Consider the following 18712-nt stretch of genomic DNA (forward strand, 5'->3'; position numbering starts at 1 on the left):
TCTTTCTATATCTTCCGTGTAAATTGAGCATCTACATAGATTTGATTGGGTGGGTTTGTGTTGTTTAGGTACGTAGGGTTCAAAAATTGCAGGAGGATGTGGATACGTTGAAGGCAAGATGTTACAGAGCAAAGCCGCAGCTGTAACCACTACTGAGTGGGAATCGTTCGGAAACGGTGTTGGAAAGCTTGAACCCTCCTCCGATAGCTTCGCCTTGTACCAATGTGTTTGTTGTTTTGTAGTGTCACGGAAGTGCGAACTTGTGTTTGTTGTTTTCTTGTGTCGTTGTCTTTAAAACTCTTCTTTGTGCGATCTTTTCCTTCTCATATTCTTCCTTCTCTTCTCCAAATAGAACAAATTCTCTCCTTTTCTATATAAAATTATCTGCACTCCTCTTTCTCTATATGAAATCATCTACTTTTACTATGTTTTATTTTTAAAAAAATATATTTAAAAAAACAAAGTTTTTTTTTTAAGAATTCTTAATTAAAAAACTCCAAATAAAGCACAAAATTTATGAGTTTCTTAATTAAATTTCTTAACTAATTTTTATTATTAAACAAATCATTAAGAAACTCAAATAGGGTTATAGGGATAATTATGCTCTAATAGATTATTTTTTAGGCTTTTGGTCCATATCAGATTAATCTATTCTATTAAAACAGCAATGTGATCCATTGATAAAAAGTTATGTCCAACTAATTATTTTATAACTGCATCTAAATAATTATCTAAATATATTAAATAACCACCTTCTAAATATTATTATTAAAATCTAGGTTGTTGTTGTCTACCAAAACAGTTACTTTTATTCTTTCAAATAAAAGTTATGGATTTATAGACAGGTCTATGTTTGGAAAATAAACTAAGTACCATTTCCGACAATCGGTTAATGATTCATTAATAATGAAGCATCATGAATTCTTGGAACCTCGATTGAACCTGCAAATACAAGTGTTTTATCATTATTTGAAAACCAAAAAACTGCAACACGATATGGTACTCTGTTTAAAAGATCAAGGCCGAGTTATTCATTCAAAAACTTGAGGAGCTTATGGGTCTAGGTTTCTGTTTAGCAAAATGGTGTGCTTGTGTTAGTTTCCGATGGGGCTCAACTACAATAACAAAATATGATAATATATACGATTCACGGTTTCGCTGGAAGTGAAGAGATAAGATTTGGTTAAATGTGTTTAAAAAAAAAGATTTTGGTGAAATAGGTTGTACGAGAACGATGATTCAGGTTTTCTTGAATAATCAATCACAGGGCCATAAGTTAATTTTTTGCTCACCAACGAACCCAAATAATATCTTATAGAAACCCAAATAGAATATATCTGTATTTTAAACCTAAACGTATCACATTTATATTTATGGAACCAAAATATGTTTTCATTTGGAAAAAGATTGATACTATATTGTCAATATTTATTGTATTAAAAAAATTAATAACTGTTTAGGAATAAATTATAAAATTAATGGTGAAATGGTTACAACACAAATCTATAGTTATGTAATATCACAAATTTAATATAATTATCAAAAAAATTTACTAATAATTTTTTTAAAAATATTTTACCCAAATATGATTACAAAAAAAACATAAATATAAAAATTTATTTTCTCTGAAAAAGTATGTAAAACAAAAAAATATATCCGGGTCAAAATCTAGTGTCCATTTATATTTTACCACCCGTCGGTAATAGTGATGGTTTACTCGAAGTTGAATTAACAAAGGAAGCAGTCTCCTGAATAGCTATCAATGGAAGCAACTGTGGCGGCTCCATTCTCCTCTTTTGTCACTTCAACACAAAACTCTTCTTCTTCCCCTTGTTCGTTGTTACTCTCCCGGAAGAATCTCGGCAGTGTTAATCTCAGATTCAAATCCCGCCTCTCGGTTCGCGCATCTTCCACCTCCGATTCTGGTAACTTGCTTCAAATTCAATAAATTTCTTCTTTTTCGATCTCAAGCTTTCGTTTTTTTGTGTGCCTATAGTTGTGACTTTGCTTGACTACGGAGCTGGGAATGTCCGTAGCATCCGTAACGCTCTTCGTCACCTCGGTTTCAGCATCAAGGACGTAAGCTTTTTTTTTTTTTTTGTTCCTTCTCTAATCTCCATCATGTTAACGTAGTGGGTGATGTCATTGGGGAACGTGAAATGTTAGGTTCAAACGCCCGGAGACATTCTGAATGCTGATCGCCTCATCTTCCCCGGCGTTGGAGCTTTTGCACCAGCTATGGATGTACTTAACAAAACCGGGTAAGCATGACTAACCTTTCTTTTTGATTGATTGATTGATTGATTGATGATAAATTTGATGTTTGCAGGATGGGAGAAGCTTTGTGCACATATATTGACAACGACCGTCCCTTTCTAGGCATATGTCTTGGCTTACAACTACTTTTCGACTCTAGCGAGGAGAATGGGCCAGGTTCTGCTCTATTGCCCCCCCTCTCTTGTATTATGACATCATATACTCAACTCTATATTTGTGTCAGTCAAAGGTCTTGGTGTGATACCGGGAACAGTTGGACGCTTTGATTCTTCAGCTGGTATAAGAGTACCCCACATTGGCTGGAATGCTTTGCAAGTGGGGAAGGATTCTGAAATTTTGGATGATGTTGGAAACCGTCATGTGTATTTTGTTCATTCTTACAGGGCTATTCCGGTATTGATCTGAATAATCTCTTCTTTTTGCTGTCGTGTTTCATATTCTTTTTTTGGTTCTGTGATTGTTGCAGTCAAATGAAAACAAGGATTGGGTTTCGTCTACCTGCCACTATGGCGAATCCTTTATATCTTCCATAAGAAGAGGAAATGTGCATGCAGTCCAATTCCACCCAGAGAAGAGCGGGGGTATGATGTTTTACTCTAGTTATTTTGTTGTTGATATCTAGTACCATACTAATTCGGAATCTGGATATTCGCAGAGGTGGGTCTTTCTGTTTTGAGAAGGTTCTTGGATCCAAAATCATCCTCGAAACAGGTAGATTTCACTTCAGCCGTTCGTGCACAACGTAAGCTTCCTGATTTTTTTTTTGGTTTTGCTTAATGGAAACTACACTTCACTTGAAAACAGAAGCCAGAGGAAAGGAAGGCTTCAAAGCTTGCAAAGAGAGTAATAAGTTTTTTCTTTCATTACCGTATTCAAATCTTACAGGAAGCAACCGCTGTACTCCGCCTTCGTATCTTCTCCACAGGATTGCTGATTTTTTTTTTCTGTTCACTATTATTGCAGGATTTTTTCTAATGATATTTATATATTTTTCCTTTTCTCAAGGTGATTGCTTGTCTTGACGTGAGGACTAATGATAAAGGAGATCTTGTAGTAACTAAAGGGGACCAATATGATGTGAGAGAGCAATCTAACGAAAACGAGGTCTGTTGAAATTGCTGCTTTAAATGTCGTATCCTGGGAAGTGTTCTTTGAGAAAACGTGAAATAGTGTTGGTGTTTAGATGTTTTCTTCATAGGACTATATCTAATCTGAGAGGTGCTGAGGTTGACTAATTATTGTCGCCGTGAACTAATTAACCTTTCTTTTGCAGGTTCGAAATCTTGGAAAACCTGTGGATTTAGCTAGGCAGTATTACAAAGATGGTGCAGATGAGGTATGTTTTCTTGTTGTTAGTTTCTCAAATACAGCTTTTATTTAGATTTTGTTTGCCATTAAACCATTCTTCCTTTGGGTTTTCAGATTAGCTTTTTAAACATAACTGGATTCCGAGATTTTCCTCTAGGGGATCTGCCGATGATACAGGTACTAAGATTAGTTCTTATTACTATTTTTTTTCTCTCACTAGAGCTGTAAGAATTACTTCTGTAGTTATGTGTTTTTGATTTAGATAATTTTACATGCTTTATAGGTTTTGAGGTACACATCAGAGAATGTCTTTGTACCACTAACCGTTGGAGGTGGTATTAGGGATTTTACAGATGCTACCGGCAGGTACATGTTAATAGTTTTCTTTTCAGCTTGTTTCTTTTGAACATGTCTACATGGACATGATTTTCGTTTTTTTTCTTTCTTTTAGCGAGGGCATTGCTATTTTTACTCTCCATAACTATTTAATATCAAATTACATTTGCTCAGGTACTATTCTAGTTTGGAAGTTGCTGCTGAGTATTTCAGATCCGGTGCTGATAAGATCTCCATAGGAAGTGACGCTGTTTATGCTGCGGAAGAGTTTAGAAAATCAGGGGTAGGCTTGTACTTGCCGTCTAATTTTGTCGAAGTTGTTCATGCTAATCCCCTTTTCTTGATTATTCTTGCAGGCGAAGACAGGAAAGAGTAGTTTAGAACAAATATCCAGAGTTTATGGAAACCAGGTAAGTTTATTCCGAGTCTATAACAATTGGCCTTCTTTTTACACAAACCTCATCTTGCAGAAAAGGGGATGTCAGTCAACATAAGTAGCTAAGTTACAGATTGAGTAGACAGTGAATATACATTTGACTGCGTTTTAGATAGTTATTCTTGTATTCCCCATTCATGTGTGAAACCGGAAGTAGCTTTTGAGTTAATTGATAAGAGTTTTTCTCGTCACAGGCAGTGGTTGTAAGTATCGATCCTCGTAGAGTTTATGTGAACGATCCTGATGATGTGCCATACAAAGTCATCAGAGTAACTAACCCAGGTATTCCAGTGTTCTCACCCCTTCTCTCTTTGCTTTGTGATGGTCTAAACGAACATTGTTGACTCTGGCTACATATCATACATGGCAAAATTGAGCGTTCTCATACATTACAAGTTCAAGGGAAAATACTTTGGAAGCTATGCTAACACTAGTTTCAGATGTTATGGTTCATCTTGCGTCAATCTTTTCTGAGCTTTCTTGTATAGCCTTGTGTTCTTTGTACTATACAGAGAATAGAGTTTCTCCATAGTTTTGCATACAAATCTAATACACCCGAGTTAACTTGCTGTTGTTAGGTCCGAATGGGGAAGAATACGCATGGTATCAGTGCACGGTAAAAATACAGCCACCCTTTTTACCAGTTATTCTTGAATTTGTTTCATTCTTTAAAATATTGATTCATCCCTAAAAGGTAAGTGGAGGACGAGAAGGTCGTCCTATTGGAGCGTATGAGCTTGCGAAAGCGGTTGAAGAGTTAGGTGCTGGTGAAATTCTACTGAACTGCATAGACTGTGATGGTATGTACACACTCAGAAGGTCCTTTTAAGTCTCTAAAGCCGCGTTGTTTCAGATGTTAAAAATCATTCTACGCGTAATTTTCTCTCCTTATTTTTGTGCCTATTCTCTGCTGAGTTTCAGGTCAAGGAAAAGGATTTGATACAGACTTGGTGAAGCTCATATCTGATTCTGTAGGCATACCGGTTATCGCAAGCAGTGGAGCAGGCACTCCTGAGCACTTTTCTGAGGTGTTTGAGACGACTAATGCATCTGCTGCGCTTGCTGCCGGCATTTTCCACCGGAAAGAGGTAACAACCTTGTTATATTCTCTTTAATACCTTTGAATCTTAAACCGAGTTTGCTAACTGTTCTATGCCATTTTTTTGTATGAAGGTACCCATCCAGTCTGTGAAAGAGCACTTGCTAGAGAAGAGCATAGAAGTCAGGATGTAAGAAGTTCGGTTTACGGTAATCCGTTTCTGTTTCAAGACTTCACGTGTTACAGTTATTCATGTTACACTTCCAACAAGATCGATTCTTATTTTCAATAAGTTATTATTATAAAAGATTTATCGATCACTGATCCTTTCGTTGTATGGGAGTAGATGAACTTGTGTTATCTTTTTCTATGGCCATAAGAAAGCATATAAGTTTTCAAAATTATTTACTTTTCAGTTCTCTCATCTAAAATCTTTATCTACTAATAATAGCAATCCAATTTATTGTTGAAAAGTTGTGAATCTCAACATGCTAATGGCAGAGAGAGATGATGTTTGTGCCGAAGTAGACGATCTACAATCAGAGATGAGAAATAGAGACATCCAAATCAAGAAAATGGAAGAGCTTAGTTGTTAACAGTGCAAATATTATATTAATTGTGTATCAATCTGACATTACCAACAAATCTATTTTTAATCCCAAATACCTCATCTTTTAATCGTGTATATACTATATTAGATGTCAGAAAATTTGACATGTACCAACTGACAAATATACCTAAACATTATTCATATATGGAATTCAAATAAGTTTCATCCCATATAACTTATTTGTTAACAATGTAAATATTATATTAATTATCTAACAATTTAACATTAGCAATAAATCAGTTTTTTATCCCAATTAACTTATGTTTTAACTGTGTATGTATTATATTAGCTGTCATACAATTTTACATTACCAAATAATACATAGACATAAACAATATTTCATACGCCATAGTTATAATCTTAACTTCTTATTTCAAGGTTTTCGTTGAAATCTTAGAAACTGATTTTGTGGAAACATGAATAACGGTACAAATAATGAGGCAAAAGAAAAATGTCTCCCTTATTAATCGAGTTTTTAATCTATTGAATTTCTTTGGATTTAAATGTTATACAATAATTGTTGTGTGATGCTTATTGATTTATTGAGATAAATAAAATAAATAAAATCTTATTTTAACCGTATATATAATGTATTACTTGTTCAAGAATTTGAGATTACCACAAAATACATAAACATTATTTGTATTTTCATTTCATATGTATTATATTAGCTGTCATACAATTTTACATTACCAAATAATACAGACATAAACAATATTTCATACGCCATAGTTATGATCTTGACTTCTCATTTCAAAGTTTTGATTGAAATCATAGAAGCATATTTTCTAAACAGACTTTTCTCTGAAAATAATTAACCAGCCAGAAAAGATTAAACAATTGGAAGTTAGATAAATCTAGAAACAAAATGAAGCGGAAGACCTCTTAATTTTTTTGGTTGTTCGGAAGTCATGAACTCATGGAGAAAGAACAATATGAACTCATGAGCCATTCGGCACTCATGATCTTCTTCAATTTTGTTTAGATCCATTAGAAGAAAAAGAAACAGAGAAATAAAATGAAAAAAAGACATCAGCCTTGAAAGAGAAAATCTAAACTAATTCTTAAAACAAATCTTTTCGTATCTTAATAAACAAGGCGTTCTCTTACACCATGTGGAGAAATAAAAGTTTTAAAATTTAAATTATATTTAAATAAACTTTTGTTAATTTTTAGATTTTATTATTTGCTTACAATATTTAATTTAATTACATACAAAATTAAGATAAAATAAATATTTTTATTTAGTAATATATATGATATATTTAAAATTATAATCTTGGAAAGATTTTTAATCTATTTTTGGTTAAATATATTGAATAAATCGTATAAATTTAAGAGAAAATTTTGTTAGGTATATAACTATCAAACAAAAAACTAATAATATTTCTCAAAATTTAGATATTAAAAAGAAACTAATAGTACTGAGATTAAAAATATACAATTTAAAAACAACCGCATAAAATTTGGAAGAATTTCTTACTAATAAAAGTTATATAAATATAAAAATATAATTAAATAATGTTTCTAAAATTGTAAATATTGTAAATATTTTATTTCTACTATATTGTTTATTGTTATATTAATGATGATCTATGGTTTATTACATAATCTGCTACACACCATAAACATAAATAAGATTATAATTATTATTAAAATTCTAAAAATAATATAACTGTAAATATGAAAGTTTATTAAAAGAACTTATGATAAAAATAGTAAACAACTTTGTATAATTTTTTTATTTTCATCAAAATTAATTATAAGATAATTTTAACAGATAAACTATAACACTTTTTTTTTTATCAAAATTTAAAATTTTATGAATAACTAATATTTAAGTTAAACTTGAATCCAAAGGTGTACAGATTACGAGTTTTTAATCTATTGAATTTATTTGGATTTAAATGTTATACAATATTTGTTGTTTAATGATTATTGATTTATTGAGATAAATAAAATGAATCAATTTTATGGATGTAGTAAAATTTAAACAAAAGCAATGTACTCAAATATGTAGTTTTAAATATATAAATATAAAATAGACAAATTCTTTAACTTTAACTTAATTAAACTGAAAATTAAATTAATTATTGTTAAGTCAAATAAATAAATAATAAATTAGTATTTCTGATTTTAGTTTTATTTCAAGTTAATCAAATGAAACAAATTCATATTAAATTATTTTAAAATATTTATTGCTATGCATTGCACAAAAAATTAACTAATCATAAATAAGCAAATCTAAAATGAATCCTTATATTAATCAATTTCCTATGTAAAGTCAAATTTACTTTCTGTTTGTGGATTCTGAATCTAAGAACATTTATAAATCACTAATATATAATCAGCCTATAAAATATACTTGTTCACAAATTCATAACCATAAGATCAATCCATTATCTCCCCCCCCCCCATTTTAACTAAAACATATCTGTTTTGAACATTTCGCTATGTCCAATCAACAACCATCGCAGCTCATTTCATTGCAGCAAGATGGTTTATACCTTCTCGACTTCAACAAAACAACATCATTGAAACTCAACTTGCCCTTTACATTACCGCCCCCGACCGAACCTGTCTGTATTCTTCATTGCCGTGGAATCATGTGTCTCACACTTGAAGGCCACAATGACCTAGCCATCTGGAACCCGAGTTCCAAAGAATTCAAGAGAATAATGATGTTTAATTCGCGTCAAACAACAAATCCTTTGGGATTCGGTTATGACCGATTCTCTGATGATTACAAGATCGTGACTATAATCGATCGCAAAACCTTTATCTACACTTTCAAAGAAAAATCTTGGAGAGAAAGCGTGCCGCGAGATACTTCTCTTGATTGCAAATTTAAAAACCGGACCGGTACGGTTGAGGACCATTGTATGTATTGGATAGCAGACCGGTCACACATCAAGAACCCTTGTAAGGAAAACACCATCCTATGTTTCGATTTTGTCAAAGAAGAGTACAAAGAACTGAACCTTCCGATAACTTGTAAGCAGAAATTTAGTTCCTGGTTAGGGGTTTTAAGGGGAGAGTTATACATTATCGAGCACTACCCATGTATAAATAATGACATATGTGTATGGCGTCAAAAGAGTAGCGACAAGAAGATCAAGAAATGGCAAAGTGAACCATGGATCAATATGACCAAACATCTTAAAGAATTCAAAAACTTTGAAGTTGTGTTTGCGTGCATAGCAAGAAACGATGACGTCTTCATAGTGGTGAAAGATACAAGAAATGGAGACGGGAAGGTTATGGTGTACAAGGCCCGAGAGAAGTTCATTGAAGTTCCATTTGGTAGTTCGTTGAAAGGGTTTAGATGTATGAGTGATTATATATGTCAGTAAGGGACGTCTCAAATTTAAAGATCCTGTTTTAAGAAAATAATGCTATTAATCTAACTAATATTTCTGATAATTAAAATAAAATTGTTTAATTATAAATTATTGTAAAAGTAAGTTTATAATTATAAAATATATACTTAAAAATTCTCACATGAATAGTCGACAGAAATAGACTCCTCATTAGGAATTACACATTTTAAATCAGAAATAATAATTTTCATATATGACAAACTACCATATATAATAACTACTCATAACTTGATTACTAAAGTTGTTGCCATCAAATATTGTTTAACAAGGTTAATATATGCGTCTTGCATTAAATGAGTATTATATATATAAATTATTTTATTTTTTATCAATTTTACGTTTTTCAACATCATAAAATAATTAAAAATAATAAATATTTCCTAAACATTATTTGATAAGTGATTTTTTAAATTATGCTTATGTTTCTTTACCACATTCATTTCGAAAGTAAATACTTTGATTTTTGGTAAAATTCTTACAATAAGATAGTTACAGAATACTTGTACATACAATAGACATTATTATTAGATTTTTTAAAATAATATAACCGTAAATATAAATATAAAATATATTAAAATGAACTTATAATAAAAGTAGTAAAAGTTTTTGTATAATTCTTTATATTTTCATCAAAATTAGTTTGAAAATAATTTTAACAAATAAACTATGACAATTTTGATCAAAACTTAAAAGTTTATGAATAATTATTTAAGTTATATTTGAATCCAAAGGTATATAGATTATTAATGAAAACATACTTAAACTACCGCATTCTTAATATCATTTTTCATGTTTACCTTAACTACATTTACCTTTAGTTTTAAAGAAGTAAATAGATACTTTTATCCGTCCATAGGATTAACTAAGGTAGACTTATGGTTTAGATTTGAGGGGTAGGGTTTAGGGATTTTAAAAATAAATAAATTAACATTTAAAATTTAAAATATTTTTTAAAAAAAAAATCAAAAAAGAAAAAAATTTCGAAATAATTATGAAAAGTATAATCCAAAAACTATATAATTTTATATTATTATTTATTTAAATATATATATATATATATATATATATATCTATAAAGCAAAGATAAAATTATCTTTTGCCTCTTTAATGAAACATCATACTTTAGGTATTTTTGAAAATGTCAATCTAATATAGGTAAACATGAATAATGGTACAAAAATTGGGTAAAAGCAGAATTCCCTCATTATTAATCGAGTTTTTAAACTATTAAATTTCTTTGGATTTAAATGTCGTACAATAATTGTTTTGTTGATGATTATTGATTTATTGAGATAAATAAAATAAAGAAACTCATCTCTTAACTATGTATATATTATATTAGTTGTCCAACAATTTAACATTACCAAAGAATACATATACATAAACATTATTTGTATGTTCATTTTATATGTCATAGTTATGATCTTGACTTCTCATTTAAAGGTTTTGACTGAAATCTTAGAAACTGATCTTCTAAACAGAATTTACTCAGAAACTAATTAACCAGCCAGAAATGATTAAACAATCGGAAGTTATATAAAATCTAGAAACAAAATGAAGCAGAAGATCTCATGATTTCTTTCTTGTTTGGAACTCATGAATTAATGGAGAAAGAACCAGATGAACTCATGAGTTTTTCGGAACTCATGAATTTTTTGGAACTCATGATTTTCTTCAATTTTGTTTAGATTCATTAGGAAAAAAGCTGGATTTGCACTGTGATCATTATTTAGAATTTCTAGATCCTAGTTTAGGAAATCTCTCTTGGTGTGTTTTATTTTTAGTTTTATTAAGGTTTTTGAATACTATTTAGCTGTCTCTCTCTTTTTTTGGGCTAAGTTTAGGGCTTAATAATTCTTCAGCTGGCTCATGTATCTGTCTATGCATCCTACCATCTATGAACTGTTTTAACAATATTAGTGAAAAAGTTAGACAAAAAAAAAATATTAGTGAAAAAGGTAGATGGTTTACTGCTATCTAAAACCTATATTAACAAAGGCAAAACAGTACTAGAGGATGTATTCAATCTAAAATTTGAGGTGATTTGACTTTTAATTAGGTTTTAGATGATTTTAAGAAATTGCAGTGAATAAAATGATTTTTGTTAAACCACTCTAGTATATCACATAAAACTATGAGATTTGAGTTTTATTTTTTTTTAACTAAGAAACTCCACCCACACTCTAAAATCACTTGAAAACTTTAAAACTCCACGACTTAAAATATTTTCAATAACAGTGGATTTCAGAGTACTTTATAAACTGTCAAATTCAATAACACTGGATTTTAAATAAGTTTTTAAAATTCATGTTTCAATAACAGTGAATTTGTCATTTTGACACAAATCACCTAAAAGTCCCTACTGAATACACCCCCTTAATTCGTAGTTGCTAATTTTCGGGTAACATTTTCTTTTAGCATCTTTTATCTAGAGTGGTCTTGTAAGTTCATTTTCAATCATGACACCTGTCCAACATCACATGTGACAGACATTACAACCAATGTGCTCTAGGTGCGACAAAAGTTTCATTCAAGTGTGTTCTTGTACTGTCAGATGTATATTGATCTCTACTTCTGGATTTAAACTATCAAATGTTTTCATCTCCAGTAAAAAAAAATCATGAATTATATATACATTAATTTCTCTTCCTGCTAGTGAATTTGTGTTAACTAAAGATTCTTTTGACTGAAGACGACCTTTTAGAGAAACGAACTTGACCAACTATTATCATTGTACAACTTTAATAAGCTTTAGTATTAAACCCCACTTTCTGGTATATAAAATATAAATACCTTTGAGATCTCTTGTTTTATACTTTAGAAGATATTTAGGCCTTTGATGATTTTCATTTTAAGACGTCTCAACAACTTGGGATAGATTAACTAACTAATCCACCTTAATTGTTTCTTAGCTTTTTAACCTATTGGTTAGGTCTAGCATTTTAACCTGTTGGTTAGGTCTTCTTTATCTCCAACAGATTGGACTTTTCTCTTTGTTAGACAGGTGACAAAGGAAAAATATGGTGAAGGTGAGTGCTAAATATGTATTTTTCACTCTAGAAAAATATATATAAAAAACTGTCACCCAATTTTGGTGCTACAGTTCTCTATCTCTGTCTTGCTGTTTATGCGGTTGTGGTTCTGCAGCTTCCCTTACCTCTCTTTCTCAAGAAGACTCAACAAAAGAGAAAAAATAGTTGCTTTTCCTTTTAATAATTTTATCATGTGATTATTATTGTTTTAGTTTTTCTCCTTCCCTCTTTTTTTCATCTTTGTTCTTTATTCTTTTGTCTACAGTCCCATTTCATTTTTGGCCTAATGAGGGGTTGGTTCCCTGAGATTAGACCCGTTTCCGAATCAGGAAACAATTTTCTTTTGAAATGGGTTGCATCAGCTCCAAGAATGCCTCATGTCTAACGGACCAGAGGGAGCCTCACCGGTCCACCACAGGGAAAACGCCCTCCCCTTGCCTTTGAACTTGTTCTGATTTGAGTCTCTAGCACCTGATTTTCCTCTGTTGTTAGAGTTTGAGTACAACACTTCACCATGAGGCTTATTACTCCCTTTTCCATTTCCATTCACACCAAGTTCCAGTTACTTTGAATGAATAGAATTTATAACTTCATCAAGAGTCACAGTGGTTTTGCTATATCTCAATGTATCCCTCCGTTGATCAAACTGCCTAGGAAGTGACATCAATAGCAAAATCGCTTGATCTTCATCAAAAATCTCCACCATGACATTACTCAAATCTGTTATGATTCTCAGGAACTCATCATGTTGCTCTCGATGGATAGAGACTCACTCATACGATAACCGTATAGGCACTGCTTCAAGTACATCCTGTTTGGAAGCGATGTAGACATATACTGAGCATCCAGTATTCTCAGCATACCAACTGCGAGATGTTATCCAGTTCGAGCGCAAACCGCGACTCTACGTCTGGCCAAGGATCTCCTCGGAATTCACTAAGCTCAGTGAACTTAACGCCGCCGTAACACCTCACCGTAACTCTCACCGGAAAAGCCCCAAGAGAAAACGCTCACCTCCCGTAGAATTGTGTTTCTCTCACTATCGCTTTTCTCTCTCACCGTGTTTCCCAGAAACTCACACACTCTACAACTTCTCACACAAGCTAGATAATAACCTACGAACGGCCTCTAGTTGTTGACCCCACTCTGTAACAAACTTTTGAATGAAAGTGATGACTCGATACGGCGACGTTTACAACTTAGATTGAACCGACTCCTAAACCGGAAATCAATTACAAATCTAACAACCAGATCAAACCGATTCTGATTTCCATGGAGTCTTGCTAACCAACTCTAGACAGCGTAATACATAGAGACACTAAGAACATCATTAACGCAAGGTTCTTAGTACAAGGTTCTTACCAGAATATAAGAACCCGACTCTTAACTTTTAACTGAAAAAGTTAAGAGTCGGCTCTTAAATCTCTTATTTAAGAGCCGACTCTTAGCATTTTCAGTTAAAAATTAAGAGTCGGGTTCTTATATTCTGCTAAGAACCTTGTACTAAGAACTCTGCGTTAATGATGCTCTAAAGGCATCAATTATTTTTGTCAATAACAAAGGAGTTTTAAAGAGACTTTGGGCTAGCAAATGTGGTCACAGCTAAAAACAAACACCAATTGACAAGCCGTGTTGTGACTTTATGGTATCGAGCTCCTGAGCTTCTTATGGGGTCTACTAGCTATGGAGTATCAATCGATTTGTGGAGTGTGGGATGTGTTTTTGCTGAGATTCTAATGGGAAAACCCATCCTAAAAGGCAAAACCGAGGTATATTACAAATATCTTGCACATGAAGAAGAACTCTAAAATAATTTGTATAATGATGGTTTTTTCTGTAAATTGTTGGTTTTGTAGATTGAACAACTCCATAAAATCTATAAGCTCTGTGGATCTCCACCAGATAGTTTCTGGATAAAAACTAGGCTTCCTCACGCAACTTCTTTCAGGCCTCAACATACTTATGAAGCCACACTCAGAGAACGATGTAGAGAGTTACCAACTAGTGGTGTTTCTCTATTAGAAACTTTACTCTCAATGCAACCATATAAGCGTGGGACTGCTTCATCTGCACTTAATTCCGAGGTGAAGGAAGATTATAGTATCCCATTGCTCCTTTTCTTTCATCTCTAAGTGTTTTTGTTTTTGTTTTTTGTTTTTTTTTCTGATTTCTTTCTCCTCTTAGTATTTCTTGACGACGCCTTATGCGTGTGACCCTTCTTCATTGCCTAAATATCCACCAAAAAAAGAAATGGATGCAAAATATATCGCGACGATATGCGCAGGTCAGAATCATACATTGCATGCCTCTTGTCTTCTTTGAGGAAAGAGTATGTTTCAAAACTTGTATTAATGCATATGATTATTCTTCAGGAAAAGGGCAAACCTTAAGCTTCGAGATTCTGGAGTAGGCAGGAAACACAAAAGACCATATAGAGCAGAACATGATCCAAATAGCTACGCTAAGCTGCCAATAAGACAGGTTTTTTCCTCACTCTATCTAAAAATCCTTTTTCAGCTTAGTTTCTTAACCCTCAACGAAGGTTTTTGACTTGCAGGACACGTTTGAGGACAAGAACATGCTTAATGATGCGTCAGTTACAACAACAACACATGGAAATTACTACAAATTCTCTGACCTGCCAGTGACTACAGGACCAGCCGGTGGTTTTGCGTGGGCTGTGAAAAGACGGAAAGATCCTGATAATATCTCTACTCTTACTTACTATCAACCAAGCTCAAGGAGTCAATTGAGCGAAACAAGTGTCGCTTTTGCCAAGAACACTTTTGGTTTAAACTCAAACCTAAACAATGACTCGGTCTGGGAGGTTCAAGGAGACAACGATGATCAGATTGTGGAGGAGGTGCCTAGTGAGGGCAAGCTTAGACGCATTGGTGAACGGCAAGGATCACTTAATGGGTCTGGTTTGGATTTCAGCCAAAGAGATAAAGATTTTCCAGTAAAGAAAAACTTAGTAAGTACTTTTGTTTAATCATTTATGTGTCAAAGAAGACCAAACTATTTTTGGTGATATACACAACTGCAAGATGGTGTCTATACAATTTCATAAATGTATTTGAAATTAAATGCTTGTGATTGTTGTTGTTGCAGGAGCATCTACAATTTGGTAAACAGAGCATATCAGGACCGCTGATTTTTAAATCAGGCAAGATTGACGAAATTTTGCAAAGGAATGAAAGTAACATCCGGCAAGCTGTCAGAAAATTTCACTTCCAGAGGGGTAAAAAGATATTAATAACTCAAGAATAAACCGAAAATAACCAGTTGGCTTCTCATTATTAAACATGTTTTTTTTTTGTGCAGACCAAGATGACAGATAAATGAAAAAGTAAAAAAAAAGAACGAGGAGAAGAAAAAAAGAAACATTACTAGAACTTTGTCAATTCGAGATCTATACCGAAAATATTTGTGAGCCCTCTTAGTTTTTGTGATATTACCACGTGATAGGGGGGAAATTACGTATATAATGTCATTTTAGAGAAATCTCAGAAAATAGTGCAAGGTATTTTTCCCCACATTATTCTTTTGCCAGCCAACCAAATACTTTCATTCATTAAGTATTGTCAGTATATACAGATTTCATAAAAAAGGTTAGACAAGTGCTATATATACACCATCGTTCTGAAGCTTGAGTGGCCTGTCGAGCACTGCACACTGATTACATGAACATTTCCTGTCAGTGAACTTGATCGAGGAGAACATCGTCTTCTCAAACAGAATTGTGATGACATATAGTAGAGGATCTTTTGTTAATTAAGTTGTCGTCTTTGAATTATGCATTTCTGTATCGGAAAGACCGATAGGCATGCATGCCCCCATAAAAGCGTCAATCTGCTTCCTCTATTGATATTTTTCCATCTCGCCTTATAGGAAATCGGAAATCCCACTTTCTATTTCCTATAATCCATTCATCTTGAAGCACGCTCGTCTTTATAGTGTGATTGACAGCGACTTTTCCAATATTACAAGGACACTTTGTGATCTAAGATTGAATGGTGTTGAATTTTTATTTCCTGATTTTCGCCACCGTGGGGTTTATAAATATGGTGGAAAGATATTATTGTTTGATGAAATACTCATAATAACTTTTACTTTTTGAGTATATGCGTAGTTTTTAATTTTTTTTTTCATTTCCTTGGTTGAATACTCTTGCTTAAAATTTTAATAAATCTAAACTATCAAAAGAAAATCATTCTAAAAATCTAATGTAAAAAGTTGTTAAGCATGTTTATTACTATTTACTAGAGATTGATCCGCACGTCTATGCATTTTTTTTTTCATTTTATAAATGTATAAATTTGATATTATCATAAACTTTTTAAATATATGATCTAGATTTTTATTGTTATATATTGTGTAACTTTAAAATATTATTGTTTAGGCTTTTATTTGACATTATTAACATATAGTGATATGTTTTATACATTTTACTTTGTTATTAGGAGATTTGCCAAAAATGACCTAAAATTTGATTTTAAATACAAAAATGTATCCAAAATTCAATCAAATGCAAAAATAACGTAAAATGATAATGGAATTACAATCATACCAAACAAAAAACATGTAATCACTTTTACTATTATAACCATGCAAAATCTTTTTAGGTCAGTGAAACCTTCTATGAAAAGCCTTCTCTAAAAATTTTATATGAGAAGACTTCAAAAGTCTTCTATGAGAAGATTTATAAAGCCTTCTCATGTATTTAATCTTAAAAATAATTTATAAAATTTATAAAAAAATATTTTGATGAAAAATAAATTGAATTCATATAATTATAAACATTTCTAAATAATATAAATTTTTATATATTTTTAAATTAAATTGTTTTCATTATAGATGAGTGAATATAGGTTGTAAGTCATATTGTCTTTGGTTTAGGGTTTGATAACATATGTGGTAGTATTGTTTGTATTTTAGGATTAGGTTTATGATCTTCATTTTTATAGAAAATTAAATTTGACGTACATGTGTTTAGTTTCATATATATTAAAAATTTATAAATTGATCTTATGTTTAACGAATTGTTTATTGCTATTTAGTTAGTAATTTTATTTTAGTGTTTAGAAAATTTCTTGTGAAGTCTTCTAACATATTATATGCATTTTATGTTAAAGGAATTGCTAAGAAGTCTTTCTAACTGAAAATATTTAACCTAATTGGAATTTTTGTCTTCTTATATAAAGAAAATTTACACATTATCTCTCTTCTTCTCAAATGGATGCAACAAAATGTAATGTTTCTCATTCTAAAATTCTCCAACCTCTCTCTAATCTCTTTGAACTTGAAAACACCAAAATTATTTTCATGGTTCTCATATTCTGCTCTTTAAAGGTAGATTTATAAATTTTGGATATATATTTTTGTGTGTTATATATGTTAGATTCGAAAATATATAGATTCAACCTAATATTTAAGGGTTTTTTGCAAAAGTGACTCAAAACTTGGAGTCAAACAGAAAACTAACCTTTTCTTTTGACTCCTTTTTTTTTTGAGATTTTAACCCCACACCTGCACTTTATCTACGAAAATGCCATTAACATTTTTTTTTTTTTTTTTCGAAAATGGCTTCTTTACTGTCTCAACCTCATCTTCTTCAAGTATTTACAATACTGCCACTGCAATGAATAGTGGCAACAACCTTGTACGAACTGTTTGGAGCTTTTAATGCCCTTTAATGCACGTAAATCTCTTTACACTCTCTCTGTTTCAATTGTTATGAACTAAAAACAACATTTCTTTCACTTTCTCTCTATATTCATCCAAAAAACTCAAGCTTTTGATTCAAAATATGGGCTATGGTTGCAGAGCCATATTTCTTTCGTTTTGACTTACGGTTGCTTTCGTTTGAGGTTCTGGGTGGTTGGAGAAGACCCTGTGTGCAAACGAAGTCATCTCACCTAGTTTAAGGTACGAATTTGAATTTTTTTTCAAGATCTGTTCGCGTAGAAGACTTACTAGTAAGTCATCTGTATGTAGAAGACTTACTGATGAGTCTTCTGGTCAAACGGACGACTTAAATTAAGTCGTCCAGCTTTGTTTGTTAAAAAAAAACACTTCAGACGACTTATATATACGTCGTCTACGAGAAACGGGCTAGTTTTGCATTTGACCGAATCGTGTCAGATCTTTGACTATTTCTGGACGACTTATAATTCAGTCGTCTCTGGGGAAGTTAAAATTTCAATATTTTATGAAAACTTGACGACTTACGTGTAAGTCGTCCTAGGTTAGTTTTGTAATTGAAAAATAAAACTTCATAATTTAACTTTAACC

General features: G+C 31.9%; 2 protein-coding genes and 1 pseudogene across 3 annotated transcripts; all 3 read left to right on the forward strand.

The window, feature by feature from the left end:
- The first annotated feature begins 1700 nt into the window (after positions 1-1700).
- On the forward strand, positions 1701-5800 carry LOC106426580 (imidazole glycerol phosphate synthase hisHF, chloroplastic). Of its 2 annotated transcripts, none has more exons than XM_048754789.1 (19): positions 1701-1925; positions 1997-2079; positions 2167-2261; positions 2330-2433; positions 2501-2670; positions 2744-2858; positions 2933-2988; positions 3082-3120; positions 3283-3381; positions 3551-3613; positions 3700-3762; positions 3869-3951; positions 4096-4204; positions 4278-4331; positions 4552-4639; positions 4936-4973; positions 5052-5157; positions 5279-5445; positions 5531-5800. In XM_048754789.1, the coding sequence occupies exons 1-19, from the start codon at positions 1763-1765 to the stop codon at positions 5588-5590; spliced, it is 1755 nt and encodes a 584-aa protein (XP_048610746.1). In that variant the 5' UTR covers positions 1701-1762; the 3' UTR covers positions 5591-5800. The 2 variants fall into 2 exon arrangements, with proteins under 2 accessions (XP_048610746.1, XP_048610748.1); XM_048754791.1 differs by having other exon boundaries at positions 2525-2670.
- Positions 5801-8078: 2278 nt separating this feature from the next.
- LOC106426563 (putative F-box protein At3g16210) lies at positions 8079-9451 on the forward strand. The gene has a single exon (XM_013867274.3). The coding sequence runs from the start codon at positions 8460-8462 to the stop codon at positions 9357-9359; it is 900 nt and encodes a 299-aa protein (XP_013722728.2). The 5' UTR covers positions 8079-8459; the 3' UTR covers positions 9360-9451.
- A 2955-nt stretch (positions 9452-12406) lies between these two features.
- On the forward strand, positions 12407-17961 carry LOC106426538 (annotated as a pseudogene).
- The last annotated feature ends 751 nt before the right edge of the window (positions 17962-18712 follow it).

Source organism: Brassica napus, chromosome C4, assembly GCF_020379485.1.
Source record: "Brassica napus cultivar Da-Ae chromosome C4, Da-Ae, whole genome shotgun sequence".
Classification (NCBI taxonomy): Eukaryota; Viridiplantae; Streptophyta; class Magnoliopsida; order Brassicales; family Brassicaceae; genus Brassica; species Brassica napus.